Raw genomic sequence first — 21818 nt, forward strand, 5'->3', positions numbered from 1 at the left:
CTCTTTACACAGTAGCTCAACTTATTTAGAGAGGGCTGGGGAGATGAGGGTGTGAAAAGCTTGAAGCTGAGAGGAATGAGATAAGGTGGGTCAGGAGGTACAATTTCTTTTAGTAAGGCAATCCTAGAGCACACTGCAGTGCCTGAAAAGTAATAGGCCCTTGGTCAGGGTTTGATAACTGTCTCAGTTGCGTTCCCCCAAAGCAGGTCCTGGGACAAGAAATTTGGCTCACAAAGTTTACTTGAGAGGCGATGCCAGGAAGCACAATGATGAGACATTGTGGAGGGACGCCCACTATGGATATTAATGGGCAATGGGGACTCAATCCCAAAGGGCAGCCTCTGAAAAACTATGCTGAACACACCTCAGAGTTTCCCCCAGAGAGGTGGTTATATCCACCAATTTCCATCCCAAATTGAAAATTGCAAGATGGCAGAGAATTCACTCGAAGGGACTTCCACCATGCCCCAGTCCCAAGGCTGAGCATATTCATGCCTCCTGAGAAAGTCCTCAGCAGTGAGGCTTGGGTGTTGGAGGGGGAAGCCTTTGGGGTGGCACAGACCAGACTGTTCCCGTGAAGCTGCACTGCAGGTGGCCTCTAGGGTGAGCTGAGGGGATATAGGCAAAGCATCAACCACCTCTGCTACAATAACTAAGTGAATAAATGAATGAAAGGGTGAATAATTGAAGTCGAGAAAAAAAGAGTGAAGTACTTACTATGCAGTAAGCCCAAGGTGAGTGATATGAAGTAACAGGAAATATGAAAGAAGAAGGGTGAATCAATGAAAGAAGCCCAAGGCTCTTGCCCCCAGGGAGCAAGGAAAGTCCCTTGGGAGCAGTGGTTTGCTGGAACACAGCTGACTGTGCAGCTCTCTTTTCAATCAAGTTTGGAGGTATTAGGAGGGTGGCTTGGAATTGGCCATAATGGGAGTTTTACACCATGGAAATTGGCAAATCAAATACTAGATGCCATTGCTTTATGCCCTGGAGATCTGATTGTCAGCACACATAGCTCAGTGGCAATATGAATACCAACACTTGGTTTCAATTTTCCAATCCCTTTCATACTAGTGTCCTTACTCTCACTTATTCTTCCAACGTATCCTTCATGCCTGAGGTTGTGTATCAGGTCATGGAAGATGTCCCCTCCCTAACTTTTCTGCAGACCACAGGTCCCTATGAGAGCCATTAATCAGCCTGATTTCCTATCCTCCTCCAACCTAGTGCTTTCAATTGTGCCTCACAAATTAACCAGAAGGATTAATAGCATCCTTCATTGGTATTCCTTGTGTGATTCAATTAGTTCCAAGGAGGGAACTGCTTGCCCTCTTTCCAGGGAACAAAACCTTTGGTATCATTAACTGTGCAAAGATATTCCTGCTATGGGTGATTTTGGTTTATGGATGCTTATTAAGCCAGAAAGTGCAAGGCAATGCTTCTGTCTCTTTCACCTGAATCTATTTCGAATCAGTCTGCATGCCAGGGAAATCTCTGCTGGTTAATTTTGTCCATTTAGAGAATAATTTTTTGTTGTTAGGAACAGAGCTGTAGATCATCCAAGACGGTAGTGAAATGAGAGTCCATTTCAGGAGATTTATTTCTGTCTCCTGAATTCAAGGGGAGTGAATGATTGGGCCAGTGGTTATGATATTGATTATCTTAGACTGTACCAGAGGGTGAGGTGTCTGCTTTGTTTGAGAATTGGAAGCTTGAGGGAAGATAGCAACACAGAGGTCTTGTAATTTCCCTTGGTTGGGTAAATGGACTTTTGCCCCAGGGTTATGACCCCAGTGTCTAGGAAGGTGAATAAGTAGGTTGCATTGCCAGAAAAAAATGCAGTGTTAGCTGAGGATGAACATACGGAGCCCAGGGTTCAGAGAAATGACACGTGTGCATGTACACACACAAACTCCATGTTTTCACCTCTCTCATCAAGGTGCATATAGTCACTGTAAAGTCAGGCTCAGATGGAAGTCTTTCTCTCTAGTCCCTTGCTCTCATCTCTTCCTGGCACCCCACATCCCCAGTCCCCTAATTCAGGCTCTTTCCTCTCCTCAGACTTGCAAGGCCCATGCCCACTTCTCATTCCATCATGGCCACATAACACAGTTTTCCCTCTTCCTTCTCCCAGCATTAGTCTTGCAGAGTCAAGCATCTCCAAGACACAAACTTTCCTCTTGCTACTTGTAATGGTCTCTCAGAGAAACCGTTGTCAAGCTAAGGAAGTTTCTGTCTCTTCACATATTCCAAGAACCTCGTTCTAAAATTCTCCACCCTATCAAGGGTAAAAAGGAGGAAGGAAAGAGAGAGGGAGGGAGGGAGGGAGGGAAGGAAGGAAGGAAGGAAGGGAAGGAGGGAGGGAGGGAGGAAGGAAGGAAGGTATGAGAAAGGAAGGAGGGAGGGAAAAGGAAGGGAAGAAAGGAGGAAGGGAGAGAGGGAGGGAAGGAAGGAAGGAAGGAAGGACGGACAGAAGGAAGGAGAACAAAGAGAGCACAAACCATCCATTCTGCTTGGCTAGTGAGCTTGCCATTCTGTGCCCATGAGACCCTCAGAAGACATGGAGAACCTCAGGCCACTAAAGCACCACGGTGCATTTCTGGGCAAAGACTAGAACATTTGACAGTTATCTCCCATCCAGATGGCCAGAAATTGTTCTCCCTGCTGTTGTAGAGCTAAGCAGAAGAATGTTGACTCAGGGAGTCCACACACCAGGATTCTGGTTCCAACTCTAGCTGAGTTGGGGAAGTGAACGTTCCTCTCGAGTTCTCTGTCTTCATGAGTGTAGTTCTAATAACAATAGTAATAAATAGTAATAGTAGCAGAGGAAGAAGGGGAAGGAGAAGACACTTCAATGTTTGTTGAGGGCTGTGAGCCCGGTGCTTTACATATGTTCTTTTAGCTGAAGCACACAAAGTCATGTGAGGTGAATAGTATTATTCTCAGCCTCTTTCACTGGGCAGTTGCCACGCTGACCTCGCACTGTCCAGCTTTTCCTCTCTGGGGGTTTCACCTGAGAGGTTTTCTCTTCCCGGGGCACTCCCTTTCAATCCCCACCTCCTTTTTGCATGGCTTCCTCTCCATCCTTAGTGTCTTAGCTTACATGTGACTTTCCTCAGGTGTAACTCCCTGTCTAGAAGAGCTTCTTCCCCACAAAACACATAACACAATTTGTAGTTGTTTCATTTGTATATTCTCTCTGACTGTCTCCCCGATCCAGCAGTGGGCTCCCTAGTGGGCTTTCTTTGTCTTTTCTCCTTTTTAACTTTTTGTTCCCCACCGGCTGGCACCTAGCAAATGCACCATTAAACGTCTGCTGAATGAACCAATGGATTAGTTCTGATTTAGGAGAGGTAGGAACTGAGAGGTTTGGAGAAGTTAAATAACTTGCTCCATGTCAGACGGCTAGGAATTGAACTCAAACTTGGGTTCTGCCTGACTTCCAAAACCACTCTGCCCAGCCACCTAGGGAGAAGTGGCTGGGCAGAACTCTGAGAGGGGAACCCGGAGAGCGTTTTCCGAATTCCCTCCCACTCTACATTTTTCTTCAACACTAAGGGAATTTTGACCCGCCAAAGAGCTTTCAGCCCCCTCTCCCCACTCTGTCTTGATGTATTCCAATTACAGAACTAGGCCCCTGGCTGATACACTCTAAAGGAGTTGATTTCACTCTCCCAAATATGGAATCAACCATGCCTGTAATACGTTATTCACTCGGCAGGATCTGACTCTCCCAGAGTTGTACAGACATTATCTGTTTAATCCTCACCAAACCCATGTGAATTTGATATCGGTCACACAGTATGATTTCCCTTTAATCAGTGACGAGTGGGGGGAAGGGAGAAAGTTAACCAGAAAGCCCATAGGTGTCATATTCAACTCAAATACAATGTCTTATGTTTTCAGAGCTCAATAGACATTAAAAGAAAAGATATTGGTGTGTGTGGTTTTAACAGTCTGACGCTTTCCTTCTATGCATCTAACATTTTGAATAGTTAAATACATAATTACCATTCCATGTTAAGTTCATTACATGGTAGTACTAATCATATCTTACTGTATATAAAGGACTTTAATGGAAGATGAAAATCCAAGGGTATTCCCTTATAACTATCAAGCACTGAAATTAACAGGACTTATCTTTAAGTCCCTTCAAGTCTAACTTGCTATTTGAAGCCATTATGCTATTCTGCGACATCTTTAATATAGAAATGGTAAGCTACACACACACACACACACACACACACACACACACACCATTGTTGTTAATAGAAGATCATATCACATATGTTAATTGCTGGGCCCAATACCTAGCCCATAGTAGGCACTTAATAATGGCAAGAATGGCCAATTCCTCCTGACCTTTATGTGTACTAGTGTTGATTACACACTTGGGACCCTTACCCCATCGAAGTGCATATATATAGCTTCCACATAAATCTCTGCATGAATTGAAAGGGGCTGCACATAAATACATATTCCATCTCATTTAATCTCTCGGTGACTCAAGAAGATACACAGGATGTCTTACAGGTGAGGAAGCTTGGACAGGGAGAGACCTATCTCCATAGCCACACCACAGAGCTCCGGGCTCCGTTACTCCACTCTTTCTTCTGGAAGAAGTCTTACCAAAGGCAATATTCTGACATGGCACAAAGGGCTGAGACATCCAGGATTATATAATGCAACTTAGATTTAAGCACAGAGCAGTTAATATCACTTCCTCCTTATTCCTACCGACAGTAAGAGCTGACAGAAAGAGAGCATTCGGTCCTGAGAAGTGAGCAGATGCATGCCACAGGAATAAAACTCATGTTCCCTTCAGCTGTGGTGTTCCATGTGTATGAGCCCCAGCTTGCAATGGGGATTGCGGTAGCTTCTCAACGCCTCCTCAGATCCTACAGGCAAATTAGGAAGAGAAACAAAGCAAAACAGATCAGCATTTCTGGAGCGCTTGGATGCTGGGTCCCTGGGGCCGATGGTCATGTAGATTTAGCTAGGAAGTAAGTCTAAATTTCCTATTTTATGGCCTGGAACATCTTACTAAGGAGCTCATCCACATCTATTTACAGTAATAGCTTTCATTAACATCTATTGAGTACTTATCCTGTGCCAGGGTCTGTTTTAAATGCTTTACACAGATTAACACATATAAACATAGTTTTCTCCTACTACATCTACTGTTTATTTTGGTCAAGTTGTTTCCATTTTTAAAATACTGGTTTTAAAAACTAATCACTTAAAACTGCCACACACGGAAACAAAAATGGCCCACAAAATATTACTTTACCTTTGAAGGTTTTATCATTAACCAGTCTTTTCCTATTAAAGTTAGACGGCCAACTCAGACCAACAGCCCTGATACTCTTTCACCACCGAGTGAGACTGACATGGCAGGTGTTATGGATAATACTCACTTCGCCTTCTTCACTTTCTGAATAGACTTGGTGACATTGCCAGTTCCAGCAGCCTTCTTGTCCACGCAACTTTCTGTTTTATATGATGAATAGCAGAATGACCCAATGGAGTTGTTATCAATGCTGTTTTACTGATGAGGAAACCAAAGCGTGGGGAAATGAAGCAACCTTTCCAAGGTCTCATTCCAGAGCCCATGCACTTAACCCTTAACAATAATTCTGTTTTCTGTGTAAAGTGGGCTAGCATTCCTAATGGGACCCCAGACCACCTAAAGAAGCTGAATTCCAAAATGAAAATAAAATAAATGGGAGTGTTACAACATGAGGCATTGTTAAGTGCCCTTGATTGACTTTCTTTGGAAATGAGCAGGAAATACTTTTGAATTTAGCCAAACTAAGCAAAGTTGAGCATTTGCTTCTCATCTTAGGCCATCCTTAACCTCCCAGATATATATCTTCTTTCTTGAAGACTTCCCTGATTTCCTGCTCCTAATTTTTAGTACCTAATTTCCACAGATCCATGTTCTACCCCAAGATGGACTATGACATTAATTGGTAACCAGTTGAACCTTTTAATAGTTGACATAGAGCAACTAACACAGAGTTTTAACAACCAGGGAGGCTTTGAGGTTGACATATACTGAGATCTTGTGCTCTGAAATAGTGCGTATTAGATACTCACCTACTCTCCCTCAGCCCTTTAGGTCTTAAATTCTGGGGCTCCTGGGTGGATCAGTCATTTGAGCTACTGACTTCAGCTCAGGTCATGATCTCGCAGTTGGTGAATTCAGCCCCGCGTTGGACTCTGTGCTGACAGCTCAGAGCCTGGAGCCTGCTTCTGATTCTGTCTCTCTCTCTCTCTCTCTCTCTCTCTCCCTGCCCCTCCACTGCTCATGCTCTGTCTCTCTCTCCCTCTCAAAAATAAATAAACATTTAAAAAAAATTAAATTCTTACTATGGCTTAAAAAAAAAAAAAAACAACCTATATTACTCCAAAAAGATAAAACATGTTTATTGCAGAAGTTACAGGCAAGCAAATTAAAGCAAGGAGACATCTCGAATTCTTCCCACCTGGAGACATCTGTCATTAATCCCTTAGTGTGTAATTTTCCAGATCCTTTGATGTGAGATTACATCTCTACTTTCTGAGGCACGATGGCTCGTTACACAGTCAAACACGGGTATTTTCCCCTCCTGTTCAGTTTTTCTCCAAGCAAAGTTACACCAGTTTGCCGGACTAGTTTTTCAAACACCACCTCCGAGGTCCCCATCCTCCTCCTGGCTTCCATCTCCCAGCCTGAACCAAACACAATGCCACATTTCGGAAGAACGTAACCTCTCCCAATTCAGACACTGAACTCTGATTGATGTATTTCACTGGATTAGCATCATTCCAATGACTCTCTTCTTTCTTGCTTCTTTGTTCTTCACAGCTTTTTGCGATCTTTGCGTTTGCAACATGCGGTGGCTATTCCGGAGGCCTGCGGCTGAGTGTGGACTGTGCCAACAAGACGGAAAGTAACCTCAGCATTGACATAGCATTTGCCTACCCATTCAGGTAGGGAACGGCGGCTCGTGCTCACAGAGAAGGCACATTCTTCTTTCTGTGGTTTCTCAAAAGATAAGCAGTTTTCTAGAGACTTAGGGGTTAACAGAGAGGAGTCTGTCTGAGCCCACAGAACACCCGAACAAGTAAATGCCCACCTGCCACCCCACTCGGGGAGGATTTGTGAGTCCTACTGACTCTTCTCCAAAACATTGATACTGTTGGCCCAGTATTCGGAGCTGTCAGTAAGAGACCTCAGATACACAATTCCCTCCTCCCCATGCTTATTTCCTATCTTAAGTTCTTCCGAATTCTCTCTAGGATTAGTGTCACCTCTAATTTCATGTTGACTGTGCAATCTTGGTTGATAATGCCTTTAATAATATTAATATCTAATATTGCTTCCGTCTGCCAGACACTATACTTAGCTGCTTACTTGGTTATCTCATTCAGTCCTTTTGAAGGGAGGACAATTACTATCAGTGTTTACAAATGAGGAAAGTGAGGCACATACACATTTGCCCACATTCCTCAGCCAGTACATGGCAGTCAAGGTTGAGCCTCCCTGGGTTGAGCCCAGATCTCATATTTCTATTGCTATACTTAAATTGCCTGAGATCATTCTTTCAATCTCTTTATAAATTCAGTCTGAAAGGTACCTTGTATGTGTCTGGTAGATGACTAGACACCTACCAGGGCTTTTGCCACATTGGATATCCTGTGATTCTGACCCATATACCCAAGTGGATGAACTGAATTCAATTTTAAAATAATTTCTTTCTGTAATACTCCCAAATACTTGGCACCAAATAACCGGTATTATTTTTTAAAACAACTTTCAGCACAATGTTTCGGAACACTCTCTTGTTCATTTCTATTTAACACACATTTATCGAGTAATCACCTTGTGCCAGACATGGTGCTTGCTCTGGAAGTACAGAGAAAAGTATAAATTGATGCCTGAAAACTCTTCTTAAATAAGAGAGTACAATGTTTTCCAAAATCTTTCCCATGGAGCCCTAGATATTTAATGTTTAATGAAGAAAAGGAGGAGGGAGGGAGAGAAAGGGTGAGGAATCATTTAAAAATTATGTGGTCAAATAAATTTACGAAATACTTCTTAGCACTCTGCTTTTCTAATGCCCATTTCGAATCACCAAGAGAAATACAATGTTTCCCAAATACATTTGACCGCAGACACCTTTTCTCACTGAGCATCTCAGAGGATCTGTATATCATGGAACACATCCTTGTTATATTGATTTAGTGGACTTTCCCTAGCCTAAAACAAAAGTGCCTCAGCTTAGAGACAATGAATCGTGGGAAGTGGCATTTATACCAACATACCAAAGGGTTTTTAAAAGTAGAACTGATAAATGTTGCAAACACCTGTGCTCAAGTAGACACTCTCCACACTAATAAGAGAGTGCAAAGCTCAGAAATACTAAGCACAGAACCCCTAGTAATTTGGTGTAAAGAGCTACACGTGTGGGTAGAAATAAGGCTGAGTTGGGGGTATTTGACACTTCTAAGTTCTGGAGGAACTCCTTGGTTTATTAGGGAGAAAGGCTAAGCCACTGCACACTCACGGATCAATATGTGGGATCTAGGATAGGAGATCAGAATGGCTGGTTCTAGGAGAGGAGATAAGAACTACCAATGGCTGGGATCTAGCAGAGGAGAGAAGAAATGTCAATGGCTGCACAAGAGAGGTAGCACGCATAGTAACATTAGTCGTGAAATTGTACGGTCTGCATTGCCTTCTACGGTGATTTCGAACCAAAAAAAAAAAGTGGTAGGAACAGATGACTTCAAGGTCCGTCGCTTAAGATTTGAACATCATTACGTCACCAAACGTTAAACACAAGTCCTTCTGTCTCTCAAACTGGAAGAGAGTGATCAAGAGACCTGTTTAGACAGGAAAACAGAGCCTGGTTGTTTGGGCTTAGGAGGGTGGAGAGCAGGGTCATGTTTAATTTCATGCAATCCTTGGCTAAGTGTACAATTTGAAAAGACACTTGAAGCAAACAGTTTCCAGTATTGGGCTTAATTTTCTTCCCAAGACATAGTACCCTGGCCCAATAAAAGGCAACTGAAGAAATTGGATAAAAATGTTTATTGCCACCTATGAGCACGGTGGCCCTCTTATTTGAGATGTTTTTACTTGGCTTTTGAAACAAAGATGACCAACCATTATTTTTTCAGTAGCAGAAACTTTTCTTCCAAACACTACCTTGCCCAAAAGCTCTGTATATAAAACGGACAGGAGTCCCTGAGAAAGTTGAAGCAGGTTAAGAAAGGGGCTTGAACCATCCAGCTGGTCCTCCTTAGCCTTCTCCCTGACACACACACAGCCCATCCCCTGCTGCAGAATCTCTAGTATCTCCTTAGAACCCTAGTCCCCTACAGGCATTATAAAAACCCACTGTTCTAGAAGAAAGCAAGAAAGCTTTTCCCACTCCGTTTACCACATCTGTACAACATTTAGTGTCGACCAGTTAGGAATGGAGATTAGCCTACCCATCCCACAGAATGTCTTGCACTTTTGTCCCATCTGTGTATATCTAGGAGATACACATACCATTCCAGAGAGACCCTGTTTTACTAGAGTTGCAAGTTCATTCATATATTTAGATGCTATAAAATGTTATGCCATGATCTTCTCGGGGAAGATGTCAATAGTGAGTGAACACATCTAGAATTTATACAGATTATTTTGACGTCATTTGTTTCAGAAGAAACTGGGTTAGCAAGGTGCTAATGATATAAATCATTAAAAGAGTTATTTTCTCCTAAAACTTTACAAGCCAATGCCAATGATTTGACCATAATCTTAGAAATAAAAGAAGAGATTCAGCAGCTTCTAACTCTTCAGTTTATTGCAAACACAAGGAAGACAATGAACTCTAAGGCCAAGTCTGTAAATGACAGAGCAAAAAAAGCTACTTCACTTACTTATCAGATTATCAGATGTGGGATGAAGTCAATTTAGAAAATGCTAGATAGGGGCACCTGGGTGGCTCAGTCAGTTAAGCCGTCCGACTCTTGGTTTTGGCTCAGGTCATGATCTCACAGTTTGTGAGATCAAGCACAGCATTGGGCTCTGCACTGACAGCATGAAGCCTGCTTGAGATATTCTCTCTCTCTCTCTCTCTCTCTCTCTCTCTCTCTCTCAAAAAAAAAAATGCTAGATAATTTACAAAATATTCACGTGCTGCTTCTGTTAAATATGCCAAAGTATGTGACTCCTTTATACCACCACATGTACATATTTTTGATTCACATCAGAAGGAATTTACATTCAGCAGTATATCCTTTTACTATCATCCAACCTTCCTTTTGATTCATGATTAAAATGAGCAAGTAATAGCTATTTTCTCATCTACTATATGTGCTAGTTTGGTAAAACAACAACAACAACAATTTATTTGCTAATTTGGGAGGGGGGGTCTGGATTTAAAATTTCTTGTACTTTCTTTATACACAGAAGTGTGAAGTAGAGTTTTTTATTAGAAGGAATTTAATATATTTGCAGAAAGTGGAGTCAAAGAATGCTAATCAACACTCTGCATGGATACCTGATGCATGTCAAATGAAAGATAAAGGAGGTTAGAAGAGAGACTTTGGGGGCTATGGGAGAAAAGGTTTTCATGGCAAAGATGAGTTCTGATGGGTCTGAGTGATGAATGAATAAATATGCAAATACGTATCTCAAGCCCATAATGCACCAAACACTGCTGGCCACCTTCATGTATATCCTGTAATCATTACACCAACCCGGTGAGGTAAGTTACCATTACTCTGCTTGAGAAGACTGAATGGAGAGAAATTTGGTCAGCATCACACAGAAAATCAATTGCAAATTTTTGGATTTCATATGATCTTCTAATGTGAATAAAAACTGAAGATAACAATGTTCAGACTGTTTGAAGCTTGGTGAGTAGAGCAAAAAATATGACAGAGAAAAGTGATAGAGATGGAAAGATAGTTTTGGGCAAGATTTTAGAACACGTTGAATTTTTAAGGAATTGAATTAGGGAGAAGGAGTTAACGATGATAAAAAGAGAATAATAAGGAAAATGATTTTGAAGCAGAGAATATAGATTTGAATTTGAACATGCATTTTGAGGTGTTTTCTATCCAGAAGAAGTCTTGTGCTGAAAGCCCCATGTAAGGAGAGAGACATGAAGCCTGATTGGGGTTCTAAAGAGTCATCTTCATGCAGTGAAACGAAACTCCTGGTAGAAGGGAGGTCACCAAGAGAGATGTAGGACCAGGAGAACAGGGCTCAGGCGTGGGGGATGCCCGCGCTTATAACAAATGAAGGAGGGGCGCCTGGGTGGCTCAGTCAGTTGAGCTTCCGACTCCAGCTCAGGTCATGATCTCACGGTCTGTGGGTTCGAGCCCCGCGTCGGGCTCTGTACTGACCGCTCAGAGCCTGGAACCTGCTTCCAATCCTGTGTCTCCCTCTCTCTCTGCCCCTCCCCCACTCTCTCTTTGTCTCACTCTCTCAAAAATAAATAAATGTAAAAAAAAATTTTTTTTAAATGAAGACGGAGACAAATGAATGAGGAAATCCAAAAGAGCCAAGTGCAGAGGAAGTGGGACAAAGTGTGTGCTTCACAGAAGGTAAGAAAATGTCATGCGTGCTACCAGTCAGCACAAGTAGGACCACTGAGTACTTCAGAAAGTAAAGGAGTGAAAACTATGAAAAGGCCAGTGGATATAACTAATGGTGGTGATTAAGGACTCTTCAGTAGAAAAGAAAAGCATACAAGGCTGTTGGAGAATGGGAAATAGAATTTGATGTTTTTCCTCAGACAAGGAAAGTGCAAAATTCTAAGGATTCTAACCATCTTACGTTAAGCCTGCATGAGATGATGTTTGTGGAGAAAGAGAGCAAGTTGGTTAGTCACCTTCTCATAATTACTTTCAGTAATTAGTTCATTTGATGACATGGTGATAAACTTCCTACTTTGCCTAGACAATAGTAAGGTTTCCAGTGTATAGGAATCATTTGAGAACAACTGAATATAAAGAATAAAAGATTTATAATGACAAATCAATTATTATGTCACTTACATGTATTGAGATCCCGCAGCAAAATTTAAAATATTAAGTTTGCTGTCAATTTCAAGTTTTCTTGTAGATTGGAGGGAACTGATCATTGCTTTAGGTAGTTAACACGATTACCCTTGATTAATTTACCCTAAAGAAATAACCAGAGATATAGAGAAGGAAGTAGATACAAAGGTATTTATTGTTGAATTATTTTAAGTTCTTCAAAATTAGAAATAACTTATGTCTAAAGATAGGGAATCAGTTAAATAAATTGTGGGACATTCATAAAACAAAAGACATTAAAAGTCATTTTCTCTGGGGGCGCCTGGGTGGCTTGGTCGGTTAAGCGTCCGACTTCGGCTCAGGTCGTGATCTCACGGCCCGTGAGTTCGAGCCCCGCGTCGGGCTCTGTGCTGGAGCCTGTTTCAGATTCTGTGTCTTCCTCTGTCTCTGCCCCTCCCCTGTTCATGCTCTGTCTCTCTCTGTCTCAAAAATAAATAAACGTTGAAAAAAAAATTTAAAAAAAAAAAAGTCATTTTCTCTGGGAATGCAAGCTGGTGCAGCCACTCTGAAAAACAGTATGGAGGTTCCTCAAAAAATTCAAAATAGAACTACCCTACGACCCAGCAATTGCACTACTAGGTATTTAGTACAGGGGGTACAGGTGTGCTGTTTCAAAGGGACATATGCACCCCCATGTTTATGGCAGTACTATCAACAATAGCCAAAGTATGGAAAGAGCCCAATGTCCATCGATGGATAAATGGATAAATAAGATGTGGTATATATATACAATGGAGTATTACTCAACAATCAGAAAGAATGAAATCTTGCCATTTGCAACTATGTGGATGGAACTGGAGGGTATTATGCTAAGCGAAATTAGTCAGAGAAAGACAAATATCATATGACTTCACTCATATGAGGACTTAAAGAGAGAAAACAGATGAACATAAGGGAAGGGAAGTGAAAATAATATAAAAACAGGGAGGGGGACAAAACATAAGAGACTCTTAAATATGCAGAACAAACGGAGGGTTCTGGAGGGGTTGTGGGAGGGGGGATGGGCTAAATGGGTAAGGGGCATTAAGGAATCTACTCCTGAAATCATTGTTGCACTATATGCTAACTAATTTGGATGTAAATTTTTAAAAAAATTAAATTAAAAAAAAAGTGATTTTCTCAGGTAACATGTTAAACATAGGTGAAATCCTCTAGCATTGTATAAAGTGACTAACCGGGATATAAAACTATACATATGTAATGGTTCTAATTTACTTTTATTTTTTTACTAGCTGGCTGTGGCAGATACTGCCCTGCCCATATCTCCCAGTCCCTCGCCATTCATCCCTATACCTTTCATTGAAAGCTTTTATGACTGTTAGAAGTCTTTCTGGGGGCACAGAAACTTGTTTGGTCAGTATGCAGGACAGGCGAAAAATTCTGGGGAGTTGCTCTCTCCTGGAGCAGCCTTCATCCAATAATACATGTGAGTTGGAGGATAAATATCCCCATTACCTCACCTCTAAAGGGATACAACTCTAAGGCACGTTCCATACCATTTCTCAGAGGCACCCAGCAGGATAGCTCTGCCCATCATGGAAACCTGGTCAGCAACACACCTTTTATTACCTTCTTCCCCTTTCCTGTCCCAATTCGCCACTGCCTTATTGGCGTTTCCAGGGATGAAGCCTCCAGAAACAACTTGCACTCATATCTTGATCTCAGGTCTGCTTTGGGGCAATCCAGCCTAAGACACTAGTATTGCTGAATTGTGAACATTAAGGAACTTGGATGGATAGATGGATGGATGGATGGATAAAGATAGATCCCTATTTCCCGTCACTCTAAATTCATCTTGTATAATGTTGATCGTGTGAAAACCAGCTTGGTTACAAATCAGTACCTTTAGTTCAGAACATCTTCCCTTATGGTTTGTAGTTCAGATTTCATATATGAAGCCACAGTTGTTTTTCTCTGTTCATGGTATCTTAGCATACATGGTAGGTCTCTTCCAATTGGAAGTCATACTAGCATGGACTTTAACCTCAGTTACTGAAAAATAAATGATAGCTTAGATTTTGGAAATGATCCATAACACCTCCAAAATAAATTTTGTATGAGACGTAGTCTATACTTTGTCAGTCCTCCCCAAATATGTTCTCTACATGTGGTGATTAACCGCACATCTTTTCTCATGGGATACCCAAATAACAAAAACTAAATCATATTTATGGAGATTATGTCATGATCATTGCATCAAAATATTAATTTGTTTCTTGGTGGTGAGATTATGAATGAATCAGATATTGTTTTTATACTTGCCACACTTTGCCGTGTGATTCTTCTTCTACAATATGATTTTATGAATTTTAATACTGTTAATCTACTGAAACAACATAGTGTAGCTTGAGCTATAAAGATGGACCGCCTAGGTTCAAATCCTGACTCTGATACTTACTGGCTATGTTTTGTTGAGAAAATTGCTTAGCATCTTTGTTTGTTATCTGTAAAACAAAGACAGTGTTACCCATTTCACAGTAAGTAGTTTGTATAAAGTGGGAAATGCTTAAAATAAGGCCTGGAATTCAGTAATTTCTCTTTTAGTATATTATTTTTACTTTCAAGAAAGGAATTAAAAATAGCTAAAAAAGATCGTTATTCTAGTTAATTAGCAACATTACCCCCAAGACAACAAAACAACCCCTTTATTATATTTTACCCAGAATGGTAGCTTCCCTAACCCTCTCTCTCCCATATGCAAACATTAAAAAGTATGTACATATTTAACTGTTTCATATTTATTAACTTGTTTTTCTTTTTATTTATTTATTTTTTATTTTTTTTCAATATATGAAATTTATTGTCAAATTGGTTTCCATACAACACCCAGTGCTCATCCCAAAAGGTGCCCTCCTCAATACCCATCACCCACCCTCCCCTCCCTCCCACCCCCCATCAACCCTCAGTTTGTTCTCAGTTTTTAAGAGTCTCTTATGCTTTGGCTCTCTCCCACTCTAACCTCTTTTTTTTTTTCCTTCCCCTCCCCCATGGGTTTCTGTTAAGTTTCTCAGGATCCACGTAAGAGTGAAAACATATGGTATCTGTCTTTCTCTGTATGGCTTATTTCACCTAGCATCACACTCTCCAGTTCCATCCACATTGCTACAAAGGGCCATATTTCGTTCTTTCTCATTGCCATGTAGTACTCCATTGTGTATATAAACCACAATTTCTTTATCCATTCATCAGTTGATGGACATTTAGGCTCTTTCCATAATTTGGCTATTGTTGAGAGTGCTGCTATAAACATTGGGGTACAAGTGCCCCCATGCATCAGTACTCCTGTATCCCTTGGGTAAATTCCTAGCAGTGCTATTGCTGGGTCATAGGGTAGGTCTATTTTTAATTTTCTGAGGAACCTCCACACTGCTTTCCAGAGCGGCTGCACCAATTTGCATTCCCACCAACAGTGCAAGAGGGTTCCCGTTTCTCCACATCCTCGCCAGCATCTATAGTCTCCTGATTTGCTCATTTTGGCCACTCTGACTGGTGTGAGGTGATATCTGAGTGTGGTTTTGATTTGTATTTCCCTGATGAGAAGCGGCGCTGAGCAGCTTTTCATGTGCCTGCTGGCCATCCGGATGTCTTCTTTAGAGAAGTGTCTATTCATGTTTTCTGCCCATTTCTTCACTGGGTTATTTGTTTTTCGGGTGTGGAGTTTGGTGAGCTCTTTATAGATTTTGGATACTAGCCCTTTGTCCGATATGTCATTTGCAAATATCTTTTCCCATTCCATTGGTTGCCTTTTAGTTTTGTTGGTTGTTTCCTTTGCTGTGCAAAAGCTTTTTATCTTCATAAGGCCCAGTAGTTCATTTTTGCTTTTAATTCCCTTGCCTTTGGGGATGTGTCGAGTAAGAGATTGCTACGGCTGAGGTCAGAGAGGTCTTTTCCTGCTTTCTCCTCTAGGGTTTTGATGGTTTCCTGTCTTACATTCAGGTCCTTTATCCATTTTGAGTTTATTTTTGTGAATGGTGTGAGAAAGTGGTCTAGTTTCAACCTTCTGCATATTGCTGTCCAGTTCTCCCAGCACCATTTGTTAAAGAGACTGTCTTTTTTCCATTGGATGTTCTTTCCTGCTTTGTCAAAGATGAGTTGGCCATACATTTGTGGGTCTCGTTCTGGGGTTTCTACTCTATTCCATTGGTCTATGTGTCTGTTTTTGTGCCAATGCCATGCTGTCTTGATGATGACAGCTTTGTAGTAGAGGCTAAAGTCTGGGATTGTGATGCCTCCTGCCTTGGTCTTCTTCTTCAAAATTACTTTGGCTATTCGGGGCCTTTTGTGGTTCCATATGAATTTTAGGATTGCTTGTTCTAGTTTCGAGAAGAATGCTGGTGCAATTTTGATTGGGATTGCATTGAATGTGTAGATAGCTTTGGGTAGTATTGACATTTTGACAATATTTATTCTTCCAATCCATGAGCAGGGAATGTCTTTCCATTTCTTTATATCTTCTTCAATTTCCTTCAAAAGCTTTCTATAGTTTTCAGCATACAGATCTTTTACATCTTTGGTTAGATTTATTCCTAGGTATTTTATGCTTCTTGGTGCAATTGTGAATGGGATCAGTTCCTTTATTTGTCTTTCTGTTGCTTCATTGTTAGTGTATAAGAATGCAACTGATTTCTGCACATTGATTTTGTATCCTGCAACTTTGCTGAATTCATGTATCAGTTCTAGCAGACTTTTGGTGGTCTATTGGATTTTCCATGTATAATATCATGTCATCTGCAAAAAGCGAAAGCTTGACTTCATCTTTGCCAATTTTGATGCCTTTGATTTCCTTTTGTTGTCTGATTGCTGATGCTAGAACTTCCAACACTATGTTAAACAACAGCGGTGAGAGTGGGCATCCCTGTCGTGTTCCTGATCTCAGGGAAAATGCTCTCAGTTTTTCCCCATTGAGGATGATGTTAGCTGTGGGCTTTTCATAAATGGCTTTTATGATGTTTAAGTATGTTCCTTCTATCCCAACTTTCTCCAGGGTTTTTATTAAGAAAGGGTGCTGGATTTTGTCAAAGGCCTTTTCTGCATCAATTGACAGGATCATGGTTCTTATCTTTTCTTTTGTTAATGGGATGTATCACGTTGATTGATTTGCGAATGTTGAACCAGCCCTGCATCCCAAGAATGAATCCCACTTGATCATGGTGAATAATTCTTTTTATATGCTGTTGAATTCGATTTGCTAGTATCTTATTGAGAATTTTTGCATCCATATTCATCAGGGATATTGGCCTGTAGTTCTCTTTTTTTACTGGGTCTCTGTCTGGTTTAGGAATCAAAGTAATACTGGCTTCATAGAATGAGTCTGGAAGTTTTCCTTCCCTTTCTATTTCTTGGAATAGCTTGAGAAGGATAGTTATTATCTCTGCTTTAAACGTCTGGTAGAACTCCCCTGGGAAGCCATCTGGTCCTGGACTCTTCTGTCATTTAGAATAGAAGGAGAGATAAAGGTCTTCCCAAACAAACAAAAACTGAAGGAATTTGTCACCACTAAACCATCCCTACAAGAGATCCAAAGGGGGATCCTGTGAGACAAAGTACCAGAGACATCACTACAAGCATAAATCATACAGACATCACAATGACTCTAAACCTGTATCTTTCTATAATAACACTGAATGTAAATGGATTAAATGCGCCAACCAAAAGACATAGGGTATCAGAATGGATAAAAAAACAAGACCCATCTATTTGCTGTCTACAAGAGACTCATTTTAGATCTGAGGACACCTTTAGATTGAGAGTAAGGGGATGGAGAACTATTTATCATGCTACTGGAAGCCAAAAGAAAGCTGGAGTAGCCATACTTATATCAGACAAACTAGACTTTAAATTAAAGGCTGTAACAAGAGATGAAGAAGGGCATTATATAATAATTACAGGGTCTATCCACCAGGAAGAGCTAATAATTATAAATGTCTATGCACCAAATACCGGAGCCCCCAAATATATAAAACAATTACTCATAAATATAAGCAACCTTATTGATAAGAATGTGGTAATTGCAGGGGACTTTAACACCCCACTTACAGAAATGGATAGATCATCTAGACACACGGTCAATAAAGAAACAAGGGCCCTGAATGACACATTGGATCAGATGGACTTGACAGATATATTTAGAACTCTGCATCCCAAAGCAACAGAATATACTTTCTTCTCGAGTGCACATGGAACGTTCTCCAAGATAGATCATATACTGGGTCACAAAACAGTCCTTCATAAGTATACAAGAATTGAAATTACACCATGCATACTTTCAGACCACAATGCTATGAAGCTTGAAATCAACCACAGGAAAAAGTCTGGAAAACCTCCAAAAGCATGGAGGTTAAAAAACACCCTACTACAGAATGAGTGGGTCAACCAGGCAATTAGAGAAGAAATTAAAAAATATATGGAAACAAACGAAAATGAAAATACAACAATCCAAACGCTTTGGGATGCAGCGAAGGCAGTCCTGAGAGGAAAATACATCGCAATCCAGGCCTATCTCAAGAAACAAGAAAAATCCCAAATACAAAATCTAACAGTACACCTAAAGGAAATAGAAGCAGAACAACAAAGGCAGCCTAAACCCAGCAGAAGAAGAGAAATAATAAAGATCAGAGCAGAAATAAACAATATAGAATCTAAAAAAACTGTAGAGCAGATCAACGAAACCAAGAGTTGGTTTTTTGAAAAAATAAACAAAATTGACAAACCTCTAGCCAGGCTTCTCAAAAAGAAAAGGGAGATGACCCAAATAGATAAAATCATGAATGAAAATGGAATGATTACAACCAATCCCTCAGAGATACAAACAATTATCAGGGAATACTATGAAAAATTATATGCCAACAAATTGGACAACCTGGAAGAAATGGACAAATTCCTAAACACCCACACTCTTCCAAAACTCAATCAGGAGGAAATAGAAAGCTTGAACAGACCCATAACCAGCGAAGAAATTGAATCAGTTATCAAAAATCTCCCAACAAATAAGTTTATTAACTTGTTTTTACTCTTGTCTTTAATCCTATGTGGGTTGTCCTTGAAGGTATCATCAGATCTGTATTTTTTTTTCTCATTAAACTAATGGGAAAATGAAGCCCTCCCAAAGTGACAGAAGGGACAGTGCTCAGTGACACTAGCACAGCCCTTCCAAGGTTGTGTGGCCTGAATGGGATGGGAGAATGAGATTCTGAGTCTGATCCTCATGATTCGTGAAAGGGAATTTGAAGAGGGGTCTTTGTATTGAGGGAAAGGTGAGCTGGGGTGCTCAGCTGGGCACTGGCTGCATAAGCCCTGTTCCCCGTTTATAAATGTAGCCACTTGCTCTGATTCTGCTATTCCTGTTTGGAACATGGGGACAGGTGGAGGTTGATGCCAGGATATCTGTGGAGTTTGGGCCATTACCTAGTAAAACTAGCTCTGTTGGGGGAAAAGCATTTTCTAAAATCCATACCCTAGAGCAGTGGTGATAAACTGTTCTTTTTACCAGAAGGGCCAATTTGGGGAAAATAAAAATGTTAAGGGCTGTAATGTTTTATTCCTTGTGTTCAGGAAATGCTGCATTTGCAATTACATTTAAGCATTTGTTTATTGTTTCTCATTATCAAAGGGTTTCACTCTTTTTGGCTAACATTTCAGAAAAAACTTTATAACTACAGTATTTCATCATAATGTTGTGCATTAAAATAAATTTTGTGTGTGATGAGACCTGGTAGTTCTATGGGGCAGGGAGAGCTGGGGAGATTCGAGGGTGGTGTAGCCGAAGGGTTAATAGTGTATCTCTAGCCAAACATCTGGCTTCGAATCTAAGCTGTGCCACCCAGCAAATGGGCAAGTTATAACTCCTCTGGGCTTAGGTTTCCTTATTGTAAGAAGGAAATAGTACTGGGGCACCTGGGTGGTGCAGTCGGTTAAGCGTCCACCTCTTGATCTCAGCTCAGGTCATGGTCTCACAGTTCGTGAGTTTGAGTCCCACATCAGGCTCTGCACTGAGGTTGAAGAGCCTGCTTGGGGTTCTGTCTGTACTTCTCTCTGACCCTCCCCCACTTGTGCTCTCTCTCTCTCTTTCTCAAAATAAATAAACTTAAAAAAAATTTTTTTTAAAAAAAGAAGGAAATAGTACTTTCCTCTTAGAATGGTTGTGACCATTCAGTTAAGTCATACAAGCTACTTGTGCAACACAGAGTCTGGCACACATGAAGAGCTCACTGAATTATAGTGTCCTTGTTGTGGATATGATTCATAGTTTTATTAATAGAATGTAGTACAAGGACCTGGCACCAGAATATAACTGTAGACCAAGGACAAGGACAGCCATATTTGGAGATTTCTGCAACAACACAAGAGCTGTCATTTGTAGGGACTGTCTGCAGAGAGCACATAAAATGGTGCAGTGGCGGCTGGCATGGAATAGGCCAAATGGAAAAATTAGCGAATGACAAATTACTCCACCCTCAGCCCACAATTCACCTCCCAGCCTGTGTAGATTGGAGCACTTGTGTTGCAACACTTCCCCACAGGTGAGTGGTGATGAGGACTTAGAAGGATGCCTTAGTTTGGGTTCTCCCAGAAGCATGCTGAGACAAAGATCTGTAGTTGTCTTGGCAGGTGATCCCTGGAAGCACCAGTGAAGCATGGAGAAGGGGAAGAAAAACAATAATGAGTAGATTTATGGGTAAGGTACCATCATGGGCAATTGAGGCAACTGAGACTTCCAGGAAAACACAGCTAACATCCTTCACAGTAATTCTGTCAGGCAAGTGAGGAGGTTGGGGTAATTATCTACCAACTCCTGTTGGCCATTGGTCAAAACTACTCCTGCAACTTCTGTTAATTCCCTGGCACTTCTTGTGGACCAAGCATGCCCTGGCAGCCCAACTGAGCCTTCAAGCAGATATCTCAGATGACTATATTAGAAGACCATCACCTATAGAAACCCACAGAGATGTGGATGGGTGACCCATGGCTTCTAATAATAAAATTCTTTAATCATCTTTCCTACACCTGTGAATGACCCCATGTTGTATCATTTAGTCATTCTCTCAATAAATACTTATTAAGCACCTAAAGTGTGCAAGGCTGCGAACTATGTGGGCACATGGCATGTATTAGTGAAGCGGACATAGCCGCCTCCCCCATAAAATATACAATTACATAGGGATGGGAGGAAGACATTAAAGATGTAGACAAAGAATACACACACAGAAAGAGTAGTGTTAATTTGCAGGAAGAACATGAACATTGTATGGAGAAGTAAAATAAGTGTTGGTGGGATGGAGAGAGTTACAGACGCCTATATATAGAATGATCCAGAAGGGCCTCCCTGAGGAGATGGCATTTCAGCCAGTAAAAAGAGAAGAGGAAATAATGTTCTAAGCAAAGGGAACAGCATGGGCAGGGCTGACAGGAAATTCAGAAGATAAAGGGGATAGAAGGAGGAGCCATGCTGTGTTAGATTAACAGGTTGGGGAAAACCTCCCTGAGAAGTGACATTGGAGTGCAGACCTGCAAGAATTGAGAGAGGGAGAGATCACGAGAGAGCTTGCCTCAAAGACCTGAGGGGTATATTCCTGGTAAGGGGAAGAGCAAGTGTAGAGGCCTGATGTCCCAGCATGAAGAGACTGAAAATCAACCAGAAGACCAGCCTTGCTGGGTTGGGATAAGAGGAGGGAGGGAGGCAGGAGATGAACTTGAAGAAGCGGACAGAAGCCGGATCACATGAGGTCTTGTGGGAT

General features: G+C 41.1%; 1 protein-coding gene across 1 annotated transcript in view; it reads left to right on the plus strand.

Moving 5' to 3' along the window:
- The first annotated feature begins 4785 nt into the window (after positions 1-4785).
- SYNPR (synaptoporin) overlaps positions 4786-21818 on the plus strand; it is a 129299-nt gene continuing 112266 nt past the window's right edge. Inside the window, exons 1-2 of the mRNA XM_049642231.1 lie at positions 4786-4869; positions 6848-6972. Of these exons, the coding sequence (XP_049498188.1) occupies positions 4786-4869; positions 6848-6972 (209 nt within the window). The remainder of the gene's footprint in view (positions 4870-6847; positions 6973-21818) is intronic.

Source organism: Panthera uncia, chromosome A2, assembly GCF_023721935.1.
Source record: "Panthera uncia isolate 11264 chromosome A2, Puncia_PCG_1.0, whole genome shotgun sequence".
Taxonomy (NCBI): domain Eukaryota; kingdom Metazoa; phylum Chordata; class Mammalia; order Carnivora; family Felidae; genus Panthera; species Panthera uncia.